At 37.8% G+C, this 24,532-nt stretch overlaps 1 protein-coding gene across 1 annotated transcript in view; it reads right to left on the reverse strand.

Annotated features, from left to right (window-relative positions):
• LOC113068643 (PR domain containing 5) overlaps positions 1–24,532 on the reverse strand; it is a 59,466-nt gene that overhangs the window by 7,567 nt on the left and 27,367 nt on the right. The window contains exons 13-14 of the mRNA XM_026241433.1: positions 22,945–23,038; positions 5,339–5,424 (exon numbers count right to left, since the gene is read on the reverse strand). Of these exons, the coding sequence (XP_026097218.1) occupies positions 5,339–5,424; positions 22,945–23,038 (180 nt within the window). The remainder of the gene's footprint in view (positions 1–5,338; positions 5,425–22,944; positions 23,039–24,532) is intronic.

The following is a 24,532-nucleotide window of genomic DNA, read 5'->3' on the forward strand; positions in this document are numbered from 1 at the left end:
GATACGAATTATATTCTGTTTAACACTGAGAGCACAACAGACAGGAGTGTGTTTTTGTTTGCCAGGGCAAGACAACCCTGCACAGATTACCCAAAAAAAACAGCATTAAGGGACCAGTGGATGGAGTTTATTTTTACAGAGCATCAACGGAGTTGTGAAAGTGTTTGTGTTTGTTCCCTGCATTTCGAAGATGCTTGTTTTACAAACAAGGCCCAGTTTGACGCTGGAATTGCGTATCGTTTATTTCTTAAGGATAATGCAGTCCCAACAAAAAAGGGTCACGATCGTGTGTTGGAACTGCAGGCGGTGAGTAAAACTGCTTCAAATATCTCTGTGTTGTTAACTTAGCTATCGGTGTGTAAGCACATCAAGTAAACAACATGCGATGTTGTCATCAAACTGCACTTTCCACATGTACAGCTTAAAGAAAAAAAAAAGACGACAAAGTGGAACTTTGCTCACCGCTAAGCAAATATTTACAGTTTCAATACATAACACATAGAGACGTCGTTGCTGCTGCTCTTGTTAAATTTCAGCCTCTGGATCTGATTCTGGATCATAAATAAACGGCTGAATCTGACTGTTAGCAATGGTTTGTTTTGGTTGGTTTTGTCCTCATGGTAATGTCACAGCTTCCAAACGCTCTCAACGCAAAAGCTTACTGGCGCTCATGATTCTTTAGCTCCGCCCACACGTCACGCCTCCAGGCGCTCGTGTTTTTCCGGGAAAAATCGGTACATACTATCTTTCTCTTATAAATATAATAAAACTAAAGACTTTTTGGAGTTATGATGGATGCAGTACTACTCTATAGGTACTCAAGATTAACAGAATATTGAGTGAAAACGAGCATTTCACCCCCCCTTTAAAATAAAAAAATAAATAACCATAACCTCTAGGCGGCAATGTGAGTCATAATTGTTTTAACATACACCAAGTTTGGTTTGAATATGTTAAAGCCCAAAGTATACTTCAGCTGTCAGTGTTCCGCAACGATCCACACACTGTCCACGGGATGCAATCAAGTGTCTGCTACCATCCACGCACACCAGGTACTGGGTTACTCCGCCGCGGTACCCCCGAAGCAATCTAAAATAGTCCGAATATAAACACTGATTATAGGTGCACCCTAGTGATTCAGGACAAGCCAAAAACACGGTTTGGAAAATGAATTCATGGTGTACTCACTTATTATATACATTTTTCTAAATTTTGAACACAAACAAAGTTATGGACCGCAGCTCTGATTGGCTGTTTTTTACCGGGAGCGCATTACTTTCTGCAAATGGCAATAGGACACTGGGAGGAGCCAGAGGAGATTCATTTTTTTCACTGATTATCTGTCTCATATTCTACTGTCAGGACATAATGACAGGTTTAATAAATATGTAAAAAATATTTTTTTTACAAAAGTTCCCTACAGCACCTTTAAAGGTGCTGTAGGGAACTTTTGTAAAAAAAAATATTAATATATATAGATAATCTGTGAAAAAATCAAGCTCCTCTGGCTCCTCCCAGTGTCCTATTGCCATTTGCAGAAAGTAATGCGCTCCCGGTAAGAAACAACCAATCAGAGCTGCGGTCCGTAACTTTGTTTGTGTTCAAAATGTAGAAAAATGTATATAATAAGCGAGTACATCATGAATCCATTTTCCAAACCGTGTTTTTGGCTTGTCCTGAATCACTAGGGTGCACCTATAATAAGTGTTTATATTCGGACTATTTTAGATTGCTTCGGGGGTACCGCGGCGGAGTAACCCAGAACCTTTGTGATTCTTCATAGACATAAACAGAGAGAAGTAGTTCCGGCTACGATGTTCTTCCTCAAGATGCAAGCAGTTCTGTTTATTAACCGCTAGAGCGTCAAAAGTTCCCTACCGCAGCTTTAAAGGGTTAGTTCACCCAAAAATGAAAATTAGCCCATAAATGACTCACTCTCAAGTCATTCTACAGTAGGTATATAAGACTTTACAATACTGAGAGTTATATAAAAAAAAAAAAATGTCTTTGATCTGTAAAGCTGTTTCATGGCACTCAGCGGGTGTTGCAGTGCATCAGTCCAAAACAAATTAAATATAAAGTGCACATCCTTGATAAAAAAAAAAGTGTCTCACAGGGTTCCGGGGGGTGAGCAAAGGCCTCCTGTAGTGAATCAATGTTTTCACGAGCCTCACCGGCGCATGCGCATCGCTGACCCCATAAGTCATCAGCCCAGAACTGATTCAGTGTACAACTGTTGGCGCAAGCTACATTAAAGTGATTATTACATTTTGAATGTGGATATTTTTTCTTAGAAAAACGCATCAATTCGCTACAGAAGGCCCTTGTCCCCCCTACAGCCATGTAAGACACTTTTTATTATGAATGGACGCTTTTTATTTTATTTCTTTTGGACTGATACCTTTCAACATCTGATAACAGCAATGATAGAGCTTTAAAAGATCAAAGGCATTTTTTAATATAACTCCGGCTGGATTCGTCTGAAAGAAGAAAGTCATATACACCTAGGATGACTTGAGGGTGAGTCATTTATGGACTAATTTTCATTTTGGTGTGAACTAATCATTTAAAGATTTGCAGGTAGAAGAAGAAAAGAAAAAGAAAAACTAATGATTACAAGAGATGTTTATGCATCTTTGGTGCCTGGTGTTAAGAGCTTCAGACTGAGACAGTCTGGGAACCTTGGTGGCTTTGAATGGCCAAGGGCCGCCCAAGTGGCCAACAGATAGAGCAACAAATCAACAAATGTTTGTGCCGTGTCATGTTTAGGGGTGTGGAAATGTCCCCCCAATAACAGACCAGTGTGTAAAACTCTTGGAAGTAATTCAAAGTATCTGTACCGCAAACTTTACATATTTCACATACTTTTGAAAATCTAGTGTTTAGTTGATCCTGGTGAGTGCTCAATGTCACAGTTGTAAACACGAAGGATTTCTTCTTCCATGAGGGGGTTTGGCATCATGGCATCTTTTGTTTGCAGCCAAAACATTAAAGAACGAAACACACTTCTCCCGGAAATCCTGTATAATTCAACCAATCCGATGACGAATTCGAAACTCCTCAAGTTGTTTCCAGTTTTTTGTGACGTATGCATCAGATTTTCAGCCACTGGTCTGTGGGTGTGACGACTGAGGCTGAGAATACCAATTAAATATCTAGCTCTGTCGATTCAGTATTTCTGCCACACTGCTGTTGAAAAGCAGTGCAGGAGATATTAGCATCAGAGTCAGTTTCATAAGCAAAAATTCCATTTGCTTTCTCCATAGGGGAATTGATTTTTAATGATAACTTGTAAAGCTTTAAAGACAGACATACTGTGAGCTCTGAGGTTGTTAATCAATGCTATTTGCTATTATTAAAGTTGTCCATTTACATTATTTATTGTGAAAAACTACATCACCCATGATTCTCCAAAACTTCCACCAATCAGAGTTTTACATTTCTCCATTGTTTTTGATTATGCAATTCACAGTGTATCACAAAACTGTAGTTTTCTCCCACTGTTTTGTCTCAAATTAACATATGTTATTATTTGCCTCATAGCTGGTTGGTTTGGTTCATGGCTTGTAACTCCAACAAACACATTTTGTAAATCTTTATGAGACAAATGAATGGAAAAAAATACTCCCGAAACATGGCTGCTGAAAAAAAAGGAATCTGATGCATTCTACGCTCTAAAAAAAAAAAAAAAATTATTTTAATTTTTTAATGGCATCTATGGTTCCATGTACTGAAGATACTTTAACATCCATGGAAACTTTCCATTCCACTTTATAGTGTAAAAAGGTTCTACATATTATTAAAATGTCCTTCAAAAAAAGAAAAAAAAGAAAAAAAAAGATATTGTTCTATGAAAGATTCTTTGAAGAACCCAAAATGGTTCTTTTAATGGCAATCTGCAAAACCCCATTTTATTTTTAAGTGTATAATGAACCTCATTTGCACAGAAAGGCATGTTTTTCACAGAAAAGACTGGTGATTTCTTTTGAGTGCACATGGTGCATCACTGTTTTAGCAGGAGTGAAAGCAGTATTAGAGTCAGCTGGAGGGTTTTGTGCTGAAATACAGTCCTATAAAGTGGACAACTCTTTAGTGAGGCCCAAACAGAAAGAAATATCTTTCACGTAAGAGGATTAGCACAGCTCTGTCACTGCTTGTTCTCATTTCTGCATCACCAATGCTCTATTTTCACTTGATGTCTTAATGGCTGTGTTTCTGTTGCGTGTCAGTCCACAGCTCATTCGTTATGCTGCAGAACTGCAGGATCACGCTCCAAATTTGGCAAAGAGTTCCAATGACGTGCTGCATCTGTTCTGATTTCTTAGGTTTTTCGCTGATGTTCCCACTCTATCTGTGCAACAAATATGACGGACACTGCTATTCTAAACAACTGGGGAAAAGACGGGAGAAGAGAGGAAATGATGTCACAACAAACACCCATGTCATCCATCATCAGAGAACAGCTATCCAATAAAATGTTTCATTTCTTTCTATTTAGCTGATTTCATTAAGATTCTCAACTAGCTCCCACTAAGGGACCCAATCATTGTTGGACTCATTTACATAATCATTTAAAAAAATCATTACATGTCTGGTTTCAGGTAAATGTTGATGACCCCAATGACTCACATCCCTGCTGGGTTAATGATATCAAAACCTCTGTGGATAATAAATAGTGTCAATGCCAAATGGCCTTTTTGGCACGTTTTTCCATCTTTCCATTGGCTTGCTGTGACCCTGAAGTAAAAAGTCAAAAACTAAATGTTTAAAAACTCTTACATCTGTAATCTGGTCTTAATCATGTTTCTGTAGCTGCTTTTATGTCACATACATGGCCACGTCTGGACACACACACACACACACTTAACGGTGTTTTAGGCAGTAGGCTTTTTAGGCCGATGTTGAAGAAAGTGTATTGCTTGTGTTTTGTCCTGCGATGAGGAGACATTCCTAATGGCCCGCTTCAGCAGAAGTTAAAAACATCCGATGTATAGACACTAGAAAAACACACAACTACACAACTAATCAGCGGTAAAGGTGACATAAGGATATAGAGAAAACTCATAGATCCTAGAATATATGTTTTTTAGTGTAAAATAGAAATCTCTCCACTTCAGTTGTCTTTTCAAATGCAAGTTACAGACGACCAGTACAGTCATTTTGACATGCTGAAAACACGGTTAATGAGACACAGTGCTGCATTTCATAGCCAAGTTTGTGTGACTTTCACATACACAGAAGCAGAGCAATGCAATGGCAATGGGAAAAGCGAAAGAGATGGGAAGGAGGACGTACAGTATCCATAAATAAATGTGTGCTCATATGAGTGTAGTCTTACCCGGGTGTGTGTGCGTATGTGCATTTTAAGGCCGTCGTTCTTGCTGAAGGCCTTGTCACAGTATGGGCACTGGTACGGTCGCTCACCTGAAGACAGACAAACACAAACAAACATTAGACTGTCAGACAATAAATATATATTCTCAAATGGAACAGTTTATTCATCTTTTTTAAATATAAAAAAAATAATAATAATAAATAAAAAAAAAAAAATGTTACATGTTTCTTAACACATTTGATGCATTGGGTTCATATGTGACCCTGGAGCACAAAACCAGTCTTTATTCGCTGGGGTATATTTTTAGCTATAGCCGAAAAAAAAAAAAAAAAAACATTGTATGGGTCAAGATGATTGATTTTTCTTCATCAAAAATCATTAGGATATTATTTGAAGATCATGTTCCATGAAGATATTTTGTAAATGTCCTACTAGAAATATATCAAAATTATTTTTTGATTTGTAATATGCTTTGTTAAGAATTCATTTGGTCAAATGTAAAGGCAATTTTCTAGGGATGCACGATCATAATTTTTCATGGCCGATTCGGATAACGTTTTTTTACAAGCAAACTGGCTGATTCCGATACCGATTTCCGTTTTTTTTTTTTTTTTTTTTTACGTAACAAACAAGAAAGAAGGAAAGTGTGCATAAACAAGATGTTTATTTGGTATTTAATAGGCCAAACTGGCTTTTGGATATTGAAAACATTAACGGGAACCATCTGAAATTAACGTCAGTAATTGCGCAGTAAGTCGCCTACATTCAATACAAACACACATGGTACAGACATCAGCATTTAGCTTTTGTTTTTGAATTGGGTTGAAACTACATAGACCTGGACTTAAATAAAAGATTAAGTGAAAGTGAAGTGACATTCAGCCAAGTATGGTGACCCATACTCAGAATTTGTGCTCTGCATTTAACCCATCCGAAATGCACACACACAGAGCAGTGAACACACACACACACACACACTGTGAGCACACACCCGGAGCAGTGGGCAGCCATTTATGCTGCGGCGCCCGGGGAGCAGTTGGGGGTTCGATGCCTTGCTCAAGGGCACCTAAGTCGTGGTATTGAAGGTGGAGAGAGAGCTGTTCATGCACTCCCCCCACCCACAATTCCTTCCGGCTCGAGACTAGAACCCACAACCCTTCGATTGGGAGTCCGACGCTCTAACCATTAGGCCACAGTCCGAACAACACAATCAACACACATTCAATAAGATGTTTCTTAATCAACATTCAGTATTTGTTTTAGTTTTTAAATTTGGTTATAAATTAAAAATAAAAAATCTTTACTAGTGAAATAAAAAAGTATGTTATATAAATTATTCCAAAATGTTAAAATCAAATAATGTTGGTGCGAATAAAACAAAGATGCAAAGTGTTTCATTCATAAAAAAAAAAGCAAAAAAGAAAAGGGTTATGATTCACATCTATATTTTTTTAACTTGAGCAAATACTTATTTATAAGACCAAAAACCGGCCGATTGTGTATATATATATATATATATATATATATATATATATATTATAATAAATGTAATGTAAATTTTATAATTCCATCATTAACAACATGGTGCAGCTGATTGGTTTCTTTTCGTATCAGCGGTCAATGAGCTTGCTGCTCAACATTCAAATACTCAGCTAGTGCTTGCTGTAGCAGTAACAGTGCGCTTCAGAATCTCTCCACTTCCCCAGCTCCACCTGTATAGATCTGCTATGGGTTGTTTCCATGTATGTTATTATATGGGGATTATTTCATATATATTATATGTGCAGCAGCAGTATTTCCTACATGCTCACAGCAGCATGCCTGTGGATGTATTGGCCGTAGCAGGTTTATGTACTTGATCTGCAGCAGCAGCAGCAGCATAGCAGATCAATTCAACTAAGACTGAACACATTAACACTGCCATGCATATTACCAGGCTAAACTCTCCAAGAGTTGTCATTTAGCTCCATTTCTCCACATTTTTGTTGTGATTGCATGTAGTAGATTCAGCAAAGTTTTGGTCATGTTGTTAACTTAGAGATCTTAAAATTTGGAATGTAATACATGATACAGTAGACTTTATAGGGTTATTAATTAATGCCTGGAGATGAAGAAAAACATTTTACTTCACGGTATATTTAGCGTGCTGGATTACAGAAACATGCTGTGAGAGCACCAAGCAGAGTTCAATTTTCTAGAAAGCAGAGTCCATCATTTTGAAAAAAAAAAGAAAAAAAGAAAATTCAGTTATTTGGTTCAATTGTCAAAGCTATGAGCAAGACTCGTAAACAAAGACTGTGATGTGGCATGTTTATTTGTGAGCTGTTTTTAGTAACTGAGATACAGTTAAATCATTGTTCAAGTTGTTGGTTTTGAAGTAAGGCCACTGATCCCCATCTGAGCAGCAGTGCCAGGACTGTTTAAATGGAAAATGAACGCTCTAATTGGTGATCAAGGCACATTATGGCTTCATCTTCACTCCTAAGGTTCTACACCACTGGAATCAAAGCTTGGAAAGACTGGAATCTTCCGCCTCTTTGGATCAAGAATATTTTGATGCCAGGCACAATCCGGCTTTGGAACAAAGAACCTGGCAGAGAACTTCGGAATCTGCATAATATTAAAGGCTCCAATATGCTGTGGGATTCAACGCAGAAAGTAACTGTGTCATACACAGAACTTGCAAAATAAGATGTATTTGGTGACTTATCTTAGATGTATCTGATGCTGCACCTAAAGGCTGGATATCTTTTGTAAAAATTTGTTCCACATTTTTTTATCATAAATGCCTTTTTTAGCCCGAGATCAAGTATAGCTTGACTGGATACATCAATACGGCTGCATACTGATATTTCAATCAGATATGTATATATGCAAACAGAGCCGTTTTAATCTTTATGAATGTGAATATATATATGATTTGACTCACAGAGGGCTAGACATACGCTGTTCGATCTTTGATTACACCAAGTTTGGAATAATGTGTACAAAAGCAATCTAAAATATAAAAGAGGATTTCCAAATCAGTACTTTGTGTGTCTTCAGATTATCATTTTTTCTCTTTAGAAAAGTAAAATCAAACACACAGGTTTTTGTGTCTCTATCTCCTCCGGCTTAAGCCGAACCCTACCGATGATGGAGAGCCAATCCCTGCCGCGATCCGCGAGCCAGCGCAATACCGAGCGACTCAGTGGAGGATCGCCCCAGGTGGAGTGCCTAAGCATTCAGACCGGGTGTGAGAACTGACTACAGAGCCTCAGACGGTGTGAGTGCAGAGAGCTGCTACACCCACTACATCACGGCTGAGGGTGAGAGGAGTATGGAACGGTGTTGGTGCCAAAACAGGGAGGGGGATCTAAAAGACTGGGAGTCTGAACTGGAGATCGATCTGACCCCTCTCCTCTCTCTGTCATCTCCGCTAGACTATTTGCCCAATCTTCACAGTACTTTAGACTCCGATGGAAACACAGAAAACCACAGGTCTGGGGAGAAAATAGTTCCTGGGAATAAAGTTCCAGGTACAATTGTTACGGGTTATTTCAGTGGAAACGCTGCAATATAGAGCTGTGTAATCAGAAAGTTTATATTTTGTGATGACAGAAAACGGTTGTGTTGTGCACCTTTCGACCAAGCAGATAATACATACACTGTGCATTATTTACTCCATATTGTAGTCTGACAGACTTAATTCTAAAATCAAGACTACGCAGTCTACAAATCAAGTTTTGCATGATTTCAGCAAAATAATTTCCCTGCATAAGAAACAAAGCTCTGTATAATTGTAACTGGCACAGCTTCTGATGCTCTGGCATGTTGCGTAGGAATTATTAAGATAGTTTCGGAAAATATGTAAAATATCAGGCACAAAAAAACCTGAGATCCAGCCATCACCAGCAGGAAGTGCAGAGAAATCCAGGCACGTGAAACAAAGCTCTTTTCTCATTATGGGCCTTTATGGGCTAATGAAATAAGGGTTTTCTGGATAGAGAATGGCTCCCTTCGGAATAAGTAATGAGCCTGGCAATTGGGGCAGCCCCACAGAGAAACGTGAAATGGCAAAACATAACTTAATAAAACACTGCCTTCAGAGAGATGCCAACTGCTGTGTTCCCGTGTGTGTCGTGATTGTGCAACAATCCCTTTCTAATTTGCCTTCGCCTTCTTTTTAATGCTGTCTCTCGAGGGAATAACTGTTGGATTCAAAAAGACGTATGTACAGTAGATTAATTAGATAAACAAAGAGGTTGGCGAGGAAAACATATTTGCTGCCCTTTGAATAATAAGGTTAATTAGCTCAGCTTCAAGGAGAATGCACATGTAAGATGTTCATTAAACATGAGACAGCTCTCCAAATGAATCTGCCGAGATGTTACTAATGATCTGTTATGGTGCTGATTTGATGGTGACAGGTTTCCCTCATACTTTCAAAATCTGGATGCAATGCAGCACTCCGCATAGTCCACCAAGCACAGTTCTTCGTAATGGAAAAATGATGCATTCCACATCCTTCAAAGCATTTCTATAAATGGTTTTAGGACAACACGCACATACAAGAAAATCTTGAAACTGGTCTTCACCAGCTGCATGTTAATACCACATCTCACATCCCCATCTATCTCTTAAGATGAAGTGGTTTACTCTTTTTTTTTTTGGTTTTGGTCTGCATTCGGGTGTGTATTTATGCCTTTAAGAAACATCCTCACCCTGTAAAGCTATTTATCACCACTGCATCCATTGAAGTAAAGTTGATGTGTCTTGCATGGCTTGATGAACTTTCATGAAGCAGTATCGGTTTAAAGGTCAGCTTATTGACAAACAAGTCAATGTACTTCACAGATGTTCTTGGTTACATCAGAAGGAGATCCATCATAATAAGTAGGGTACTGGGTTAGAGCCTGTCTTAGAACATTAGAAGAGGGATCCAGTGAGATAGTGTTCAGTCTGGGCCCTGGGTCGAGGGATTTGAGCATCTGTCAAGTCTGTAAAACAGGGATTAGCTCAGGACAAAAAGAGCCTGTGCTCTCATGAGCAGATGGAATTGAGGAGGACCATTCCTGACTGAAATGATGCCACTTCTTCCACAGTCTTAAGGGCTGGTCACACTAGACTTTAAACGTGCGAAATTATTTCGGACGCCGCTGCGAATAAGGGCGGGAGCAAGATAAAATGGTCTCTCCTCAATTATCACAACATGGATTAATGTGTGCTTGTACTGTGTTTTTGCAACGGCGTTGAAAGTGTCTTATTTGTACTCTCTGTATCTCTCTATATATAAATATATACACCCCAAGCAATAAAAAAATATAAAACGTCCTCATTCAAATGTATCATCTGTTCCTGTTTCCACTGACACTGCGAACCATGCAGCTTCTTTTTTTATTTTATTTTTATAATCTTTTAAATATCTATTATATAAAATAGGACGCTGTGCTAAAGCTAAAGTTATATAGCGCTTCCTTCATGTTTGAATTTCTGTACAGAGAGGTCACACAGTGACGTATCGATCTTCTACTGGTTCCACATCTTCACGTTATGTGAATTCGCAGGTCAGAGTTCACCAAACTTGAACTTTGGAACGCAGCGAAATGCGCAATTTTTCTCATGAGCTTGCGTTTCCGGTCTGACGCATTTGCATGCATATAAATGGAAGTCAATGGAACGAAAAGTGCAGTGTGACTGCGCCATTATGCAATATAATGTTATAATAGGAGTCTCCGATATGGGGCAAATCCTTCCCTTAGGATGTTGGATTACACTGATGTAAGAGCAGCGTATAGCTCCACTAAATAGTGCACAGGGGGTGTCCATACAGTACAGGTTCTTGCAGCTCAGGTTTTTAATAACTTTCATTCTGTTTAATTTGCGGTCTAGTTGTTTTTTTAATTCTGTCGATCATAAAAGATCGGGAAAGTTCCCCACTTCACTCATGTTCAAGTTGGTCATGCAGATCTGCACTGACCAACAGAATAGCATGCTAGGTTTGAAAGTGACTTTTTTATTCTCTATATGCTATTCACAACATACAACAGGTCTTTTTTGAAATGTCACTAATATGAATGGTTTTGCTCCCATTTCTTTTATACTCTATGTACCATACTTTTTTTTTGTTTTGTTTCTGTTTATTTATTTATTTTATTAGTATTTCTTTATTTTAAATTTTTGGCTGGAATTATGTTTTTTGTACTTTCCATATACATAAATAAATAAACTGTGTGTGTGTGTGTGTGTATGTATATATATATATATATATATATATATTCCTGTAAGTGCTCCAAAGGTGTGTACTGCCACTATTAAAAGTGACCTGACTGCCAGATGACACACAAAAGGAATACCTTGTTGTGGCTGTGAACTGATGCATTTTTTTTATTTTATTTCAGATGCTAACTGATTTAGCATGTGTTGTAATGCGACACCGACTTTGTGTGACCCGAGTGTCTCTGCTCTCTCTCCGGATTCCCGTCAGTCCCCTGTGGCCCCAGACACCCCTGTCTGCTAATCGATCCGTTTGGCACCCCCTCGTATGAGAGTGAGTGTGTCTGGTGAACAGATGGTTGTCCCTGTCACATGCTGAGCATTGTGCTGCTGTTACAGGGAGATCTTTGTACCTGTAGCTCAGGGCCTTCAGTATGAAAGCCATTAGTCCAGTCCATTACACACTCCATCCTGGCTTCCTCTTTCTAATTCCAACATTCAAAGCAGCTTAACACATTCATACACACACAGACAGTAAATGTAGGCCCGAATGCAGCTGACTGGAATAGTGCAGTAATACAATACTGATCGATTTTGAGCAATAACTGATTAACTCTGATCAGTCACAGACACACTCAATCATTTCACTCTTGACCTAGTGATTACTGACCGACCTCCACAACTAATTTTGTGGCTGCCACACAGGCTTAAACGTTACCATGTATGTGCTGTGTTCAGTACATGTACACACACGCAGAGATGTGTAAGGACAGTCGACTAGTGGGGTCATTTTTGGCTGAAGGTGATTTTGCTTAATTAGCGAAAGTTTTCACATGATAACAGTATGAAGGCTGTTCATTTATCAAAAACATTCAGTTTCATATGCGATTTGTCTGTTCAGACCAATGTGATTTTTTTTAAAATAAAAATAAATAGCATGCAGGCAGGCTAAATTCAAATTCTAATTTACTCTCTGAAAGCGGGTGGCACTTATAAAAAAAAAATTATAATAATAAGGACTAGATAAAACAACACGAAGCAACAAAATGTATAGTAACAACAGAAACTGTTCTGGATTCTTACGCTATTCACTGTCAATGCAAAATAGTCTGACAGTGTTTGTGAGCATCTCCAAGTTGCTATAGCAGTGGCTTTGAGCATGTGACCAGAAGCGTAAATCTTATTGGTTGGCCAGCTTTTTCTGCAGTGACAAGAAAAAAAGATCAGAAAAACACACACAAAAAGAATCTGTCGCACTCATGGGAATCGAATATCTGTGCCCATCTGAACAGATGTGTTGACAGCTCATTCAAAAGTTTTCATTCAAAAGGAAAAGTTTATTGCAACAAACTGTCATTTTGTGAACAAAAAGAAAAAGCACTATGCAAGTCAACGGGGAACAGCAACTGAAGGTGAACTATCTATGAACTATATATATATATATATATATATTAGGGGTGTAACGGTTCACAAAAGTCACGGTTTGGTTCGATACGATACACTGATGTCACGGTTCGGTTCGGTTCGGTACGGTTTGGTACGTTTTAGATACCGCAAAATGTAAAAACATCTCAACTTTTCAGAATGCCGCAAGCGCACCGCGGGTCATGTGACAAGAACTAACCAATCAGCTTCATCCTTTCCCGTAAGCGAATCGCAAGCGAATTTTAGTGCTGCAAATCCATTTATCCTTTGCTGAAATTTCCGCGTCTCATGGAGAGAGCACGTCATTGTTGCTTAGCAAAGACAGACGCCTCAGGAGCGCTTCTGCCCGAGCGCTTTGGAAGGGAGGAGAAAGACGCGCCTAGCGGTTTCCACGCGTTTTTAGGGTCTGTTTCTATTTCTGGTCTGTTAAACGCATTGGCCACCGCGTACCGTGCATGAACTGTTCGCTCACTCAGCAAGTATAATTGTATATATATATATATATAATTAAATTAAAGGAAAATGTGAAAGAGAACAAATGCATGGGTTGGGATTGACCATCATTTTGTTCTAGCATGAAAAACACTGGCCGCCCCTAATTCAAACAACCCTCCAACTAATCAGCCTTGAAAAAGCATTGTTTTGCATAGTCCTAATCTCACTGCTGTCATCAAATCAGTCAACAGTGGCAGATACAGTAACTGTGATTTTATTTTTTTTCCCCAAACACATCTTGAATCTGAATTCATTCAAGTGGAAAAAGCTGCTCTTCTTCTGTTGTTTGGATCCAGCCGCAGGCCGTTCAGTAGAGATGTTTATATCACACACATACATAATTTTACTGGACTGGATGGGTTTCACTTTCCAGATGTGGACGGACAGTTTGTGTGTGTGTGTGTGTGTGTGTGTAAGCGTGCACTGTTAGACTACTGTGAGAACACAAGCTCCTGCAGCGAGAACATCCCAAAGAATTACCCATCACTACACACACATACGCGCGTGCCTCAGCTTCCTTTAGCATTACAAGATATATGTGCAGGACTTCCTACAGCTGTGCTGTTACATTTCATGCTATCCTTCCACATCTGAGCACCATAAACATGTCACTCCAGCCCTGAGATATTACCACTTTGCATCCTCAAGGTTTAATAGCGGTTTATTGCACCACATTTTTGCAGCAAATACTTGTTTGGTAACACTTTAGTCTAGGGACCAACTCTCACTATTAACTAGCTGCTTAGTAGCATGCATATTTTATTTTATTAAGTTTTGTTTCCACCACCGGACCATTACCCAGGAACTAGGGACTTTGGACTGGTAACCCATGTGTTTCCACAGCAGGAACCAGGATCTAAAAAAAGTTCTGGGTAAAAACTTGCCCCTCAGAAAGTCAAGATAGTACTTTTTCAATAGTCCCGAACTTTCGTGGACAGGACTTGGGTGCTGAGGAGGCTGATTATTTGAGTACACACCGCGTTGTGATTTCAACCACCATTTATTCTGATAATTTTCAAAATATTACTGTTTTTGTGTCATGAAATGTAGTTTTAAAAGTATTTCAGGATGTAGTTGTTTAAAACTCAAATCTGTGGTTTATTTATAAAGACAGCGCCTGTTTAAAAATGTTGTTACACCGATTTCGGAAACGACCAGCTCCACGCGATCAGCGGGAGCTCAGTGCTCATGTTTAACGACGAGAGCAGTCTCGACTTGACTCGGCTAGTCCTTCTGACCTTTGCTGCTGGCTTCGATGCCTTTTTAGTTGTAAAACATAAAATATAATTTGTAATATAATTCTGCTGTTTGCAGACTTAACGGACTTGTGGCATCCTGTCCACGTGAGTCGAACTTGCAAAGTCTGAACTACAGAGGATGCAAGTCTGAAATGTGCGTACTTTGTATAGAGAAACGTGCGCAGACCTATGTCCCCATACTATTTGCCTAATCTTCACAGTACTTTAGACCGCGGTGGAAAGCTACAGGTCTGAGCGGAAAAGTTCTTGTGAAAAAAAAGTTCCTGGTACAAATCGTCCCCTTGGAATTATAAGGTTCTATCTGACATTTTTGTCAAAACTGAGTTATTCACATATTCTTATTCTATGTCAACGTATTTACATTATGTGATATATTTTTTTAATGCTGTGTACATTATCTGACTTTTACCTAAAACAAACAATAAGGTTCTATCTACACAGTTGAATGGAACACAATAACTTTGAAGCTCAATAACTCAAAACTACTCGGAATACAGATAGAACCTTATAATTTCAAGTGGATTAAATGTTCTGGGTAATTTCAGTGGAAACGTGGGTTTAGTAGTACTTACAAAGCTCATATTAGTGTCTTATTCTAAATGACCATATTAAAGATCCCTTAATCCTACACATAACTAAACATAACAACTGCCTTACTATTAATAAGCAGCAAATTAGGCGTTTATTGAGGCAAAAGTCATAGGCAAATAGTTATTAGTTAGTTAATAGTGAGAATTGGTTCCCAAACTAAAGTATGACCTTAGACATTGAAACTCTTTCAAAGAAGTTGCATCACTAAATGAATCACTTCATAGCTTCATGACTATGGTTATTAAACCATTTATCAATCAATTAACTGGCCATAACATTTCATTTCACCACTTATGACAACAGTCATGACTAGCCAGTTTTCAACAATGGATCCTATTGTAGTTAAGCAACACTTCACCGTTAGTTTTAAGTGAGATTTAGAGCTTAGCTTATTTACAAATCAGTCACTTATAGCCATTTCTGCATACGACTTTCCACACAACATTGACAAAATGATCGGAAATTGTGTTTAAACTTTGTGGTCAGAATTTCCATCTGTCTAGAAGTAGTAAGCACTGACTACTTTATGGACATCTGTCTTACAATGTGGAATATGTTGTGTGACTAAAGCAACAGTAACTAAGAAATACCTTTCATTTCACGCCATGAACCTTGCAATCTCTGACAAATCCAGGGATCAGTTTTTCCTGAGAAACACACATTCTAAGACCAGTATCCTGTAAACACGACTTTGTTTTCCAGTGGAATGATTCGAACCTGTGCACGGTGCATCATGACCAACGGGAACTATGTAAAGCCAGGCCATTAAACTGGAATCAGACTGGATTTAAAGCAATCTATTGTCATTATTGTGTGCAAAATCCATCAGTTGGTCTTTGAGCAGCGCTGAGTGGAGCATGGATCCCCAAACTCCTGCTTTTTTAAATAGACTGTAATCCAACTATACTGGTGTAGTACCTCCCTGACTCTGGTCTATGAAACAAAAGTGAATGAAACAGACTTCTGGTAGAAAAGAAATGTGGATAAGGAAAACATGATGCCTTTCATCAAGTTACGGCATAGGTCTTCAATCCTGCTCTTGGGGACCCACTGGCCTGAAGAGTTTAGCTACAACCCTAATCAAACACACCTGAAGCAGTTAATCAAGGTCTTCAAGATTACAGTTCAGGTGTGCTGAAGCAGGTTAGATGGGTTCTATGCATGGGATGTATAGCCTATGTACATCCAGTGAAATCTCAGGCTGCTTAAAAGCTTCTGGTCTATATTTAACCACAGCGGGAGTGCATTACCAGCTGCAATCTTTTGTCAGTGAATGCTGAGAATAAACCACTGATCTTCAATAGAGAACTGGATTGCTCATGACTTCATGAAAGTGAAGCCGCCGCGCCTCCATATTGGTAATCCCTAGTATCACCATACATTACATTGAATTAATAGGAAATCATACGAATTTAATGAGTAAACATCACCTAACAAGTCAGAGATTTTTAAATATGAAGTAGCTGTGTACATTAGTACAATGCAAACACCCTAGGCATGTAAATTGTTATTTTTTAATTTTCCCTACTTACTAAAAAGTTACATTCATTACAGAAGCAACATCCTGACCATGATAAACATCCGACGGACACGGCCTCGACATACATATAACAAATGACAAAGTGCTCATTCTGAAATCTGAAGAAAGATTAATGCTTTGTATACACATACACCTTTATTTGCCTTGTACAGTTATTCATTGTTTATATAATTTTGTTATAGTGTTTTTATCCGTACAGTACAGTAGGTGCTAAATGAAAATGATTCAAAAATGATTTTGTTAACAGCATTCATTTTGAAGCAGGTTTTGATTTAAATGGTGGTTTAATTAATTATTCATTTAGCATACAACGTTTTACATGGAAATGGTATTTGCACAATCTTGGAACAAACATAAAAACTAACCCCGTCTGACTGATTTGCTTCAGATCGGGTGATTTTAGGTCAGTGTTTTAGCTGTGACTCAATGGTGCGCTCTACCAGCAACGATTAGTAAGATGGCGGATCGAACACTTCTGGTGGCTTCACTGCTTGTTGTCAGTTTAGAAAGCGATGAGTGATCCAGTCATGTATAGATCAGTGGTATAAACTAATATTTATACATTTTATTGTTAGAATATAACCTTAAGTATACCACAGTAATTTAATAAAAAACTTTTTTAATGAACAGTTCAATAAAGTTTAAACATCTATGAGGGAGGTTTTTCCCGTTTTGTGAGGCTTCCCAAAGGTTTTTCACACTTCTCCTCTGGATGAAGAAACTCGCAGTAATTGGTTCTACATGAAGTAAGATCTAACCCTTATGATCCCATGCACACTGTATGACTATTGTGAACAGGGTCACTGTGGTTGCCCGTTCATTTAAAAACCTCCTCTGTGGGTCTGGGCAATATGGGTTAATGAGTTAATAAATGATTCAACTAATAAAATAAATAAAGAAATAAATAAGTACTTGCATTTCAACCATGCATTTTTTAAATAACCTTCAGGTTCAGTGTAGCCAAGCTAAGTTGCATTGTTAATAGATTCTGTGGTGTGTATTTATAAAAAAAAAAAAAAAAAAAAAAATATCACATCCAGTCTAGATTTGTGATGTACAACCAATGGCCTTTCGGAGACATATTGGACCTGCATCCCACAACATTGGTCTTGTGACCAGAGCGAGGACAGATACAATGAGGAGTGAAATCGGAATTATAAGCAATGCAATGGTAAATATTGATATTGTATAGTTTTGTTGTTATTTATTTCTTACAGCAGCTGGAATAATTAAAATTGTCATTCTAGATTAACATAAACATATTAAATAGTTTTTGTGGTTAAAATAAAAAAAAAATTTCGATGACAATTAAAGATTCAAATGAAATCTACAGATAACGCTGATACACACTACTACACATATGTTGATGTTGTTAGCATTAAAAGTTTGAGAACAAAGTATAACAACAATTATAATTTGCAAGGTTTGACATGATCTGAACTAACTTTGCAATCGTTAGATATAATCAGCGCACTTTAATAAAATAACTTTTTTTTTTCTCAGTTGGTAAGAACAAATCTGGCATTTATGGGAAACTCCTTATTTTGTGCATAATTCTGAAATACAGTAGTGATGGGATTTATGGCTCTTTGAGGGGATCCGGATCTTCGCGATCCGTTCCTTTCAAAGAGCCTTTCAAAAGAATCAGTTTTAAGAAGCCAGCTTGGGGGCATCTCAGTTTATCCTGGAAATAATCACAGGGAGGAATGATGAGGTGACAGTGACCATGTTTAGACAGTTACATCACTATTTTGGGTTTACCTTTAGTACAAAGTGTGTGTGTGTGTGTGTGTGTGTGTGTGTGTGTGTGTGTGTGTGTGTGTGTGTGTGTGTGTGTGTGCGTGTGTGTGTGTGTGTGGGTGTAAAGCTATGTTGACTTATGTTATTCATACAATACCTACTCACAAATAAACATCAAAAACAAAGTCGGCTGCAATAAATTTCTTTGAAAAACAGCTTTTACTACGGACAATTCCACACAAGAACATTGCTATCGCACAAGAACATTTTGATTAACATTTTTAAATATTGAAAAATATTTAAAGTAGATAAAATTAGAATAAATAAAATGGAAATGTCCACATACTATTACTACTTTGAAGGATGCGTGCACAACTAATAACTAATATCATCACGTTATAAAGGGTTGGCCTGCGCTGGGTGCGCCCCTCCCCCATAACTGTTCTGTCTCGCGGAGGAGCTCATTTGTGTGCATCTGTGGGAAACACGCATAGGAGAAAAGAACGACAGAAAGAAGGACTACCCTCCAGCCGCGACTCGGCTCCCATTGTTCATGTTTATAAGCCGTTCAAAAGAATCGGTTCGTTCGCGAACGTCACAACTCTAAAGTACAGTGAGTATCCACACCAGTGTGTTGACTGACAGCCACACATACATCTCAAAACAATAGATTCAATAGAGCCGGGCCGATGCACAACCCACAAGAAAAAGACCATCCCTTGATTTAAATATAAGGCTCAGAGATTCTTTATCCCTGAAAGTCCAGTCTGATGTTGAAACTTTGGTTTAACAATGATTCCTTAGATGGTTACCTTTTTTAATGATCTACTGCATCAGTGATGTTTCTCATTGGTTTACACTAATTATTTATGTACTTGCTCAATAATCCATTCTCTGTTGGGGTTATGATTGATAAAATAAATCAATAATAATAATAATAATAATAATAATAATTGTTAATTGAAATAAAACTGCAATAAAGTATAATTATTAGATGAGAAATTTTGCTTTGGCTAAAAACTGAAATATGCTGAAACGCTAAAGTCACTCAAAATTACAATTGGAAACTGAAATGAAAATCTTAAATTTAAATAGTAAATACACACAGCAAAAATTACTTCATTATTAATAACAATTAAGCTAAAATAAAAAATAAAATGCTAATTCAAAATATTTAAAAAATTCTAATAGTTTATAATAATACTAAAATAACACTGTTCTGTATTGCATTTTCTGTACTGCAGCTTTCAATTGGTTTAATAACTTAACATCTGCCAGATTTGAATATTACTACAGTAGTGAATCTGAATTAAACAACTCTTTCCAAAGAGAGTTTTAGGAAATCTACATCCAAATCCATCCTTAAATGGCACGCTACATTCAGGGCTACATTCAGACCAAACAGGACGTAGTTCTGTGGAAACGTTTCTAGTTAATCTTAGAGAGGGTGTTCAGATCATGGCTAATGTTTGGTGTCACTTTCACCTACGTCCCTCAATAGTATGTGCACTGACTTCATGGCTGAACTACTTTCACTGATGAGGGCACTAGACTAATGTGGCTTGATCTGTCCTGGAGGCAAACACATAGGCTTTTCCACACACACACACACACACACACACACACACACACTCACACACCTTATGCATTGTGGCGGTACAATGGCTCTTTTCAGTTTCGTGTAAATGAGATGTAAACCAAGGGAACTTTAGCCTCTTCCAGACCTTGACACCTCACATGATGTCATTCAGCCCTTCACATTCCGTAAGTGTTTCCTTCAGGTCCTCCTGCATTGCTCCGACCAATGGCACCACACTAACCCAGCAGAGTGTGCAAACCAAGACTAATGAATACATGTAAACAGAACATCCATTCACGCCGGAGTCCTGTGATCTGTTTGGACAGTGTTTTTTAGTTCGACCTTTAAAGAGAAACACCCATTCCGTCTTAAAACAGCCCTGTCTCTATGCACTTTGACGTTCCGTACTGCATCTTAAGGCCGTGACACACCATGCCGAAGGTCGGAGTTTTCAAGCAAGTTTTTGACCCTAACGCAAAAGACGCATTATTTAGTAATCATCTTAAAACACTCAGAATTCATCATGTGAAAACTGTTTTAAAATCAGACATTGTGTTTTGATAATGGAAATAATACTTTAAATCATTTTAGGGGGTCATCTGCCTAGTGCACAGTGTCAAGTGTCATTACAAAATTTACTACAATATTTTATAATAAAAAAATAATATTATTATCTTGACAAACCATATAGTTTGATAGGGCTATGTCTCAAGGTTTCATATTTGATGACAATTTTGTGATTAAGCAATATTGTGACAGAAATGTAGAAATTGTTTGGTTGTCACCCAGTGGTTATTTGTGGTATAGCACCAAAACAATTTCACCTTAACCTCGATTTGTGGAAATTAACTTAGTTTTAGATTCCAATATATATATATATATATATATATATATATATATATATATATATATATATATATATAAAATGATTTAGTATTACTGAATCAACTTAAATATATTGAGTTATATCAACAAAACTCTTTTGGTGGGGGTTAAATCAGGTAAAAATGGCTCCTCAGAAGTCCTCAGAAGACTTTAAATATAAGAAACGAGTCATATGGATATTTTTTATGGGGCTTATACATAAGCTAAAGAGAATACAATTATTCATAGTGCTGTTCAGTGGTACAGTTTTGGTGTTATTAAATGGAAATGAGGTGAGGGTGTATGTTTTTAAAGGTGGCTTTTGTATGCCGCGCTGGCTAAAGAGCGAAATGCCATGTGGCGCCAGAGGATGACATCATCAGCACGTTGAGTTCAGCGAAGGTGAATTTGCATTATTCTCCAAAAGTCAGACATGGCGTGAGCTGTTCTGTGCCCTGTCAGTCCAAACCCGGCATTACCAAATAAACAGCCTTGATCACACGTATAGCACATTCAGCGCTGTCTGAAAAGGAGGCGCTTTCACCACAGAAATTAAAAAGAGCTTAAAACACAGCTTTTTGGAAGTTAATGGGCGGGTGCAATGAACATTTTGTGTTTAGTTGAGCTTAAGTGCGGATCTGAGAAACAGATGGTTGGGTTTATGATCAGGTTTAGATGTTTTAATTAGGTATGATTTCATTTATAGGAAGTACTGGGTTGAGTTTAACTTTGGCAAAAAAAAAACTGTGAATCAAGCTTCTAATCAAGCAGGTAAACCAAACAAACCATCTTGAGATTAACCCTTTGAACCAGAGGAGAGGCTGTCAGTGTGGGTTTAACCCCATCGAGGAGAGGTGAGCTGGGGAAAGGTCAGCGGGGTTTCCTGCTAGATCTATAGCTTGATCATTCAACACATATAATGGAATTACGTCTTTTAAACTACACAAACTAAATATATCAAAAAACTAAATAAAAAAAAAAATGGGCTGGGGACTCGATTCTATCCATCACTTGTTGAATGGATGAATCAAGATTTATTTTATTATTATTATTTTATCCAAATTATCCAGTTTTTTTTTTTTTTTGGGGGGGGGGGGGTGACTCAATACACTGGTCTATAGCTGTATACTGAATTATTATTATTATTATTATTATTATCATTATTATTATTATTATTATTATTATTATTATTATTATTATTATTATCATTATTATTATTATTATTATTATTATTATTATTATTATTATTATTATTCTTACTTCTGGTCAAGACCAGGTAGACAAAGATACCCCACAACACTGAAGTTTCTCAGCATGCATCGCTTTACAAAAAGAAGAGCAAATAATAATAGTGCAGTTGAAAAACTGAAAGTCATATTTACAGGCAGCAGAGGTCAGGGGTCACAATGCAGGATGCCTACAAAGAGTGTTTCTTTCTTTCTTTCAGGCGCAACTCTCACTCTCGTCGTGTCTACTGCATTCCAGCACACACATAGTGTTTTTACTCCACTGGGCATGTGTTGGCCTTGATGAACTATGTGTATGCATGTGTGGGCTAGGGGTTAGAAAACAAGTCCTTATATATGTGTGTGTGTGTGTGTGTGTGTGTGTGTGTGTGTGTGTGCTGTTATGGCAGCACACTGGAATGTTAAGCTCTCCACTATAAAGGCTCTTTAATGATCATGCTCTCTGTCACCATGTCCATGCAGAGATGTTCAAAAAGAGAAAGATGGAGACAGAGAAACATGCCAAATGGGTTTTTTTTCTTGAATGCATTGTCTGTATTCATGCCATGAAGTAAGCATCTAAAGTATTGCTAAAGTATCTCTGTGAGTTGTATCCAGCCTCTGGGGATCGATAAGTTCAGGACAGATGATGAGAGGACAGAATACAGTGTTCGTGTGGATGAGGAGGTCCTGACCTGTGTGGCTGCGGATGTGCACTCTCAGTGTGCCGTTACTGGCAAACTTCTGACCGCAGTACGGACAGATCTTCTCCTTCTCTCCTGTATGGGTCTAAGAGAGAGAAACACAGTACAACAGAGTGTTAACATCTGAGAACGATATTAGACTGGGGCACTTCAACAGCTCCCTTGTTGGGGTGGGGGGGGTCATTACTCTTACTCACATTTTGTTTTTCTCATGCAAAGATGCCTTATGACTTTAAAAGACAGAAATAAAGTGAGTACATGGGTCACTTTTTTGGTGTTTTCCTCTTTTTTTCCCCATTTAATTTAACAGCCATGGCCACTATAAGTGTTATATGTAGACCATGTGAAGACCTGTGAGCATGTGATTTATCATTATTATAATTATTATTTTTAATGAAGTCAAAGTAGTTTAAAAAGACAATTAATATATTTTAAACTGGTACAACCCGTGTAAAAAAAATGAGATTATTTTCATATTTATTCATGTAAATTCTCATGCCGACCTTTATTCATAGCGTTGACATGAGCACTATTTTTAAAGTTTATAGAAAAGGTATGAATCATATCATTTTTGGGCCGTATTCCCATAGAGCTGCTGTAAACAGGTCTTATCTTTGAGCGCTGGAGAGAATAGCTGCACCAGCTCCTCCACCTCCTGCTATTTTCTCCATCTCTTTATCTTTTTCCTCTTTTCCTCCCTTCTCCGTCTCACTTCCTTTCCCGCCTCTTATCTCTCCCCTCCCATCTCAACTCCCCTTCCTCCATCTCTTCCTCTTTTCAGTCCCACATCACTCACTCATAAAGTGCAGAGAGACAGTTTAAAACAACATTACTCTTTCTGTCAAATCCTTTAAAATGCTCGTGTGATGTTGTATAAAAACCTGTACACACACACACACACACACACACACACACACACATACGCTCACATATGTCCACCAGATGAGTCTGTGTAGCATTAGATTGGGATGTGTTTGTGTCACAGAGCTGGACACGGCACTTAACATTACGGAAAACACTTCAACAGTCCTATTTTTGACTGTAGTATGACTGAAATGTCTTTGATTATTACACAGCTTCCTGCAATGCTTCATTCTGATTGGCCAATCGTAGCATTTTGCAGTAAAATAATTGTAATATACCGTACTAGTTTCATAGCTTTCATATCTTTTTCGTATCTTGCTTTTAAATCATTTAATAATTAATTAAAAGCAAATTAAATAAATATTTGTATTTATCATGGATATTGATCAGATTAAATTGTTCAAAAGTGACAAGTCATTGCAATAAAGATTCCTGTTTCAAACTAATGCTGTTCTATTCATCATAAATCCTGAAAAAAAAGAAAAATAAGGACTAATATGAGGCAGAGCATTAAAGAATATCTCTAAAATTCAAGATATGGGGCAAAACGCCCGTTTGAGATCATGTCTAATATTTACATCACATAGTTAAGAAACATCACACCAGCTTTAGGCTGAATGATTAGAGTTATAGTTCACCCAACCAAAAATGCTAATTCTGTCATCATTTACTCACATGGTCCAAAAGAGTATAATACATTTTACCAAACAAATTA

The sequence above is a fragment of the Carassius auratus genome, linkage group LG48F (genome assembly GCF_003368295.1).
Source record: "Carassius auratus strain Wakin linkage group LG48F, ASM336829v1, whole genome shotgun sequence".
NCBI lineage: Eukaryota > Metazoa > Chordata > Actinopteri > Cypriniformes > Cyprinidae > Carassius > Carassius auratus.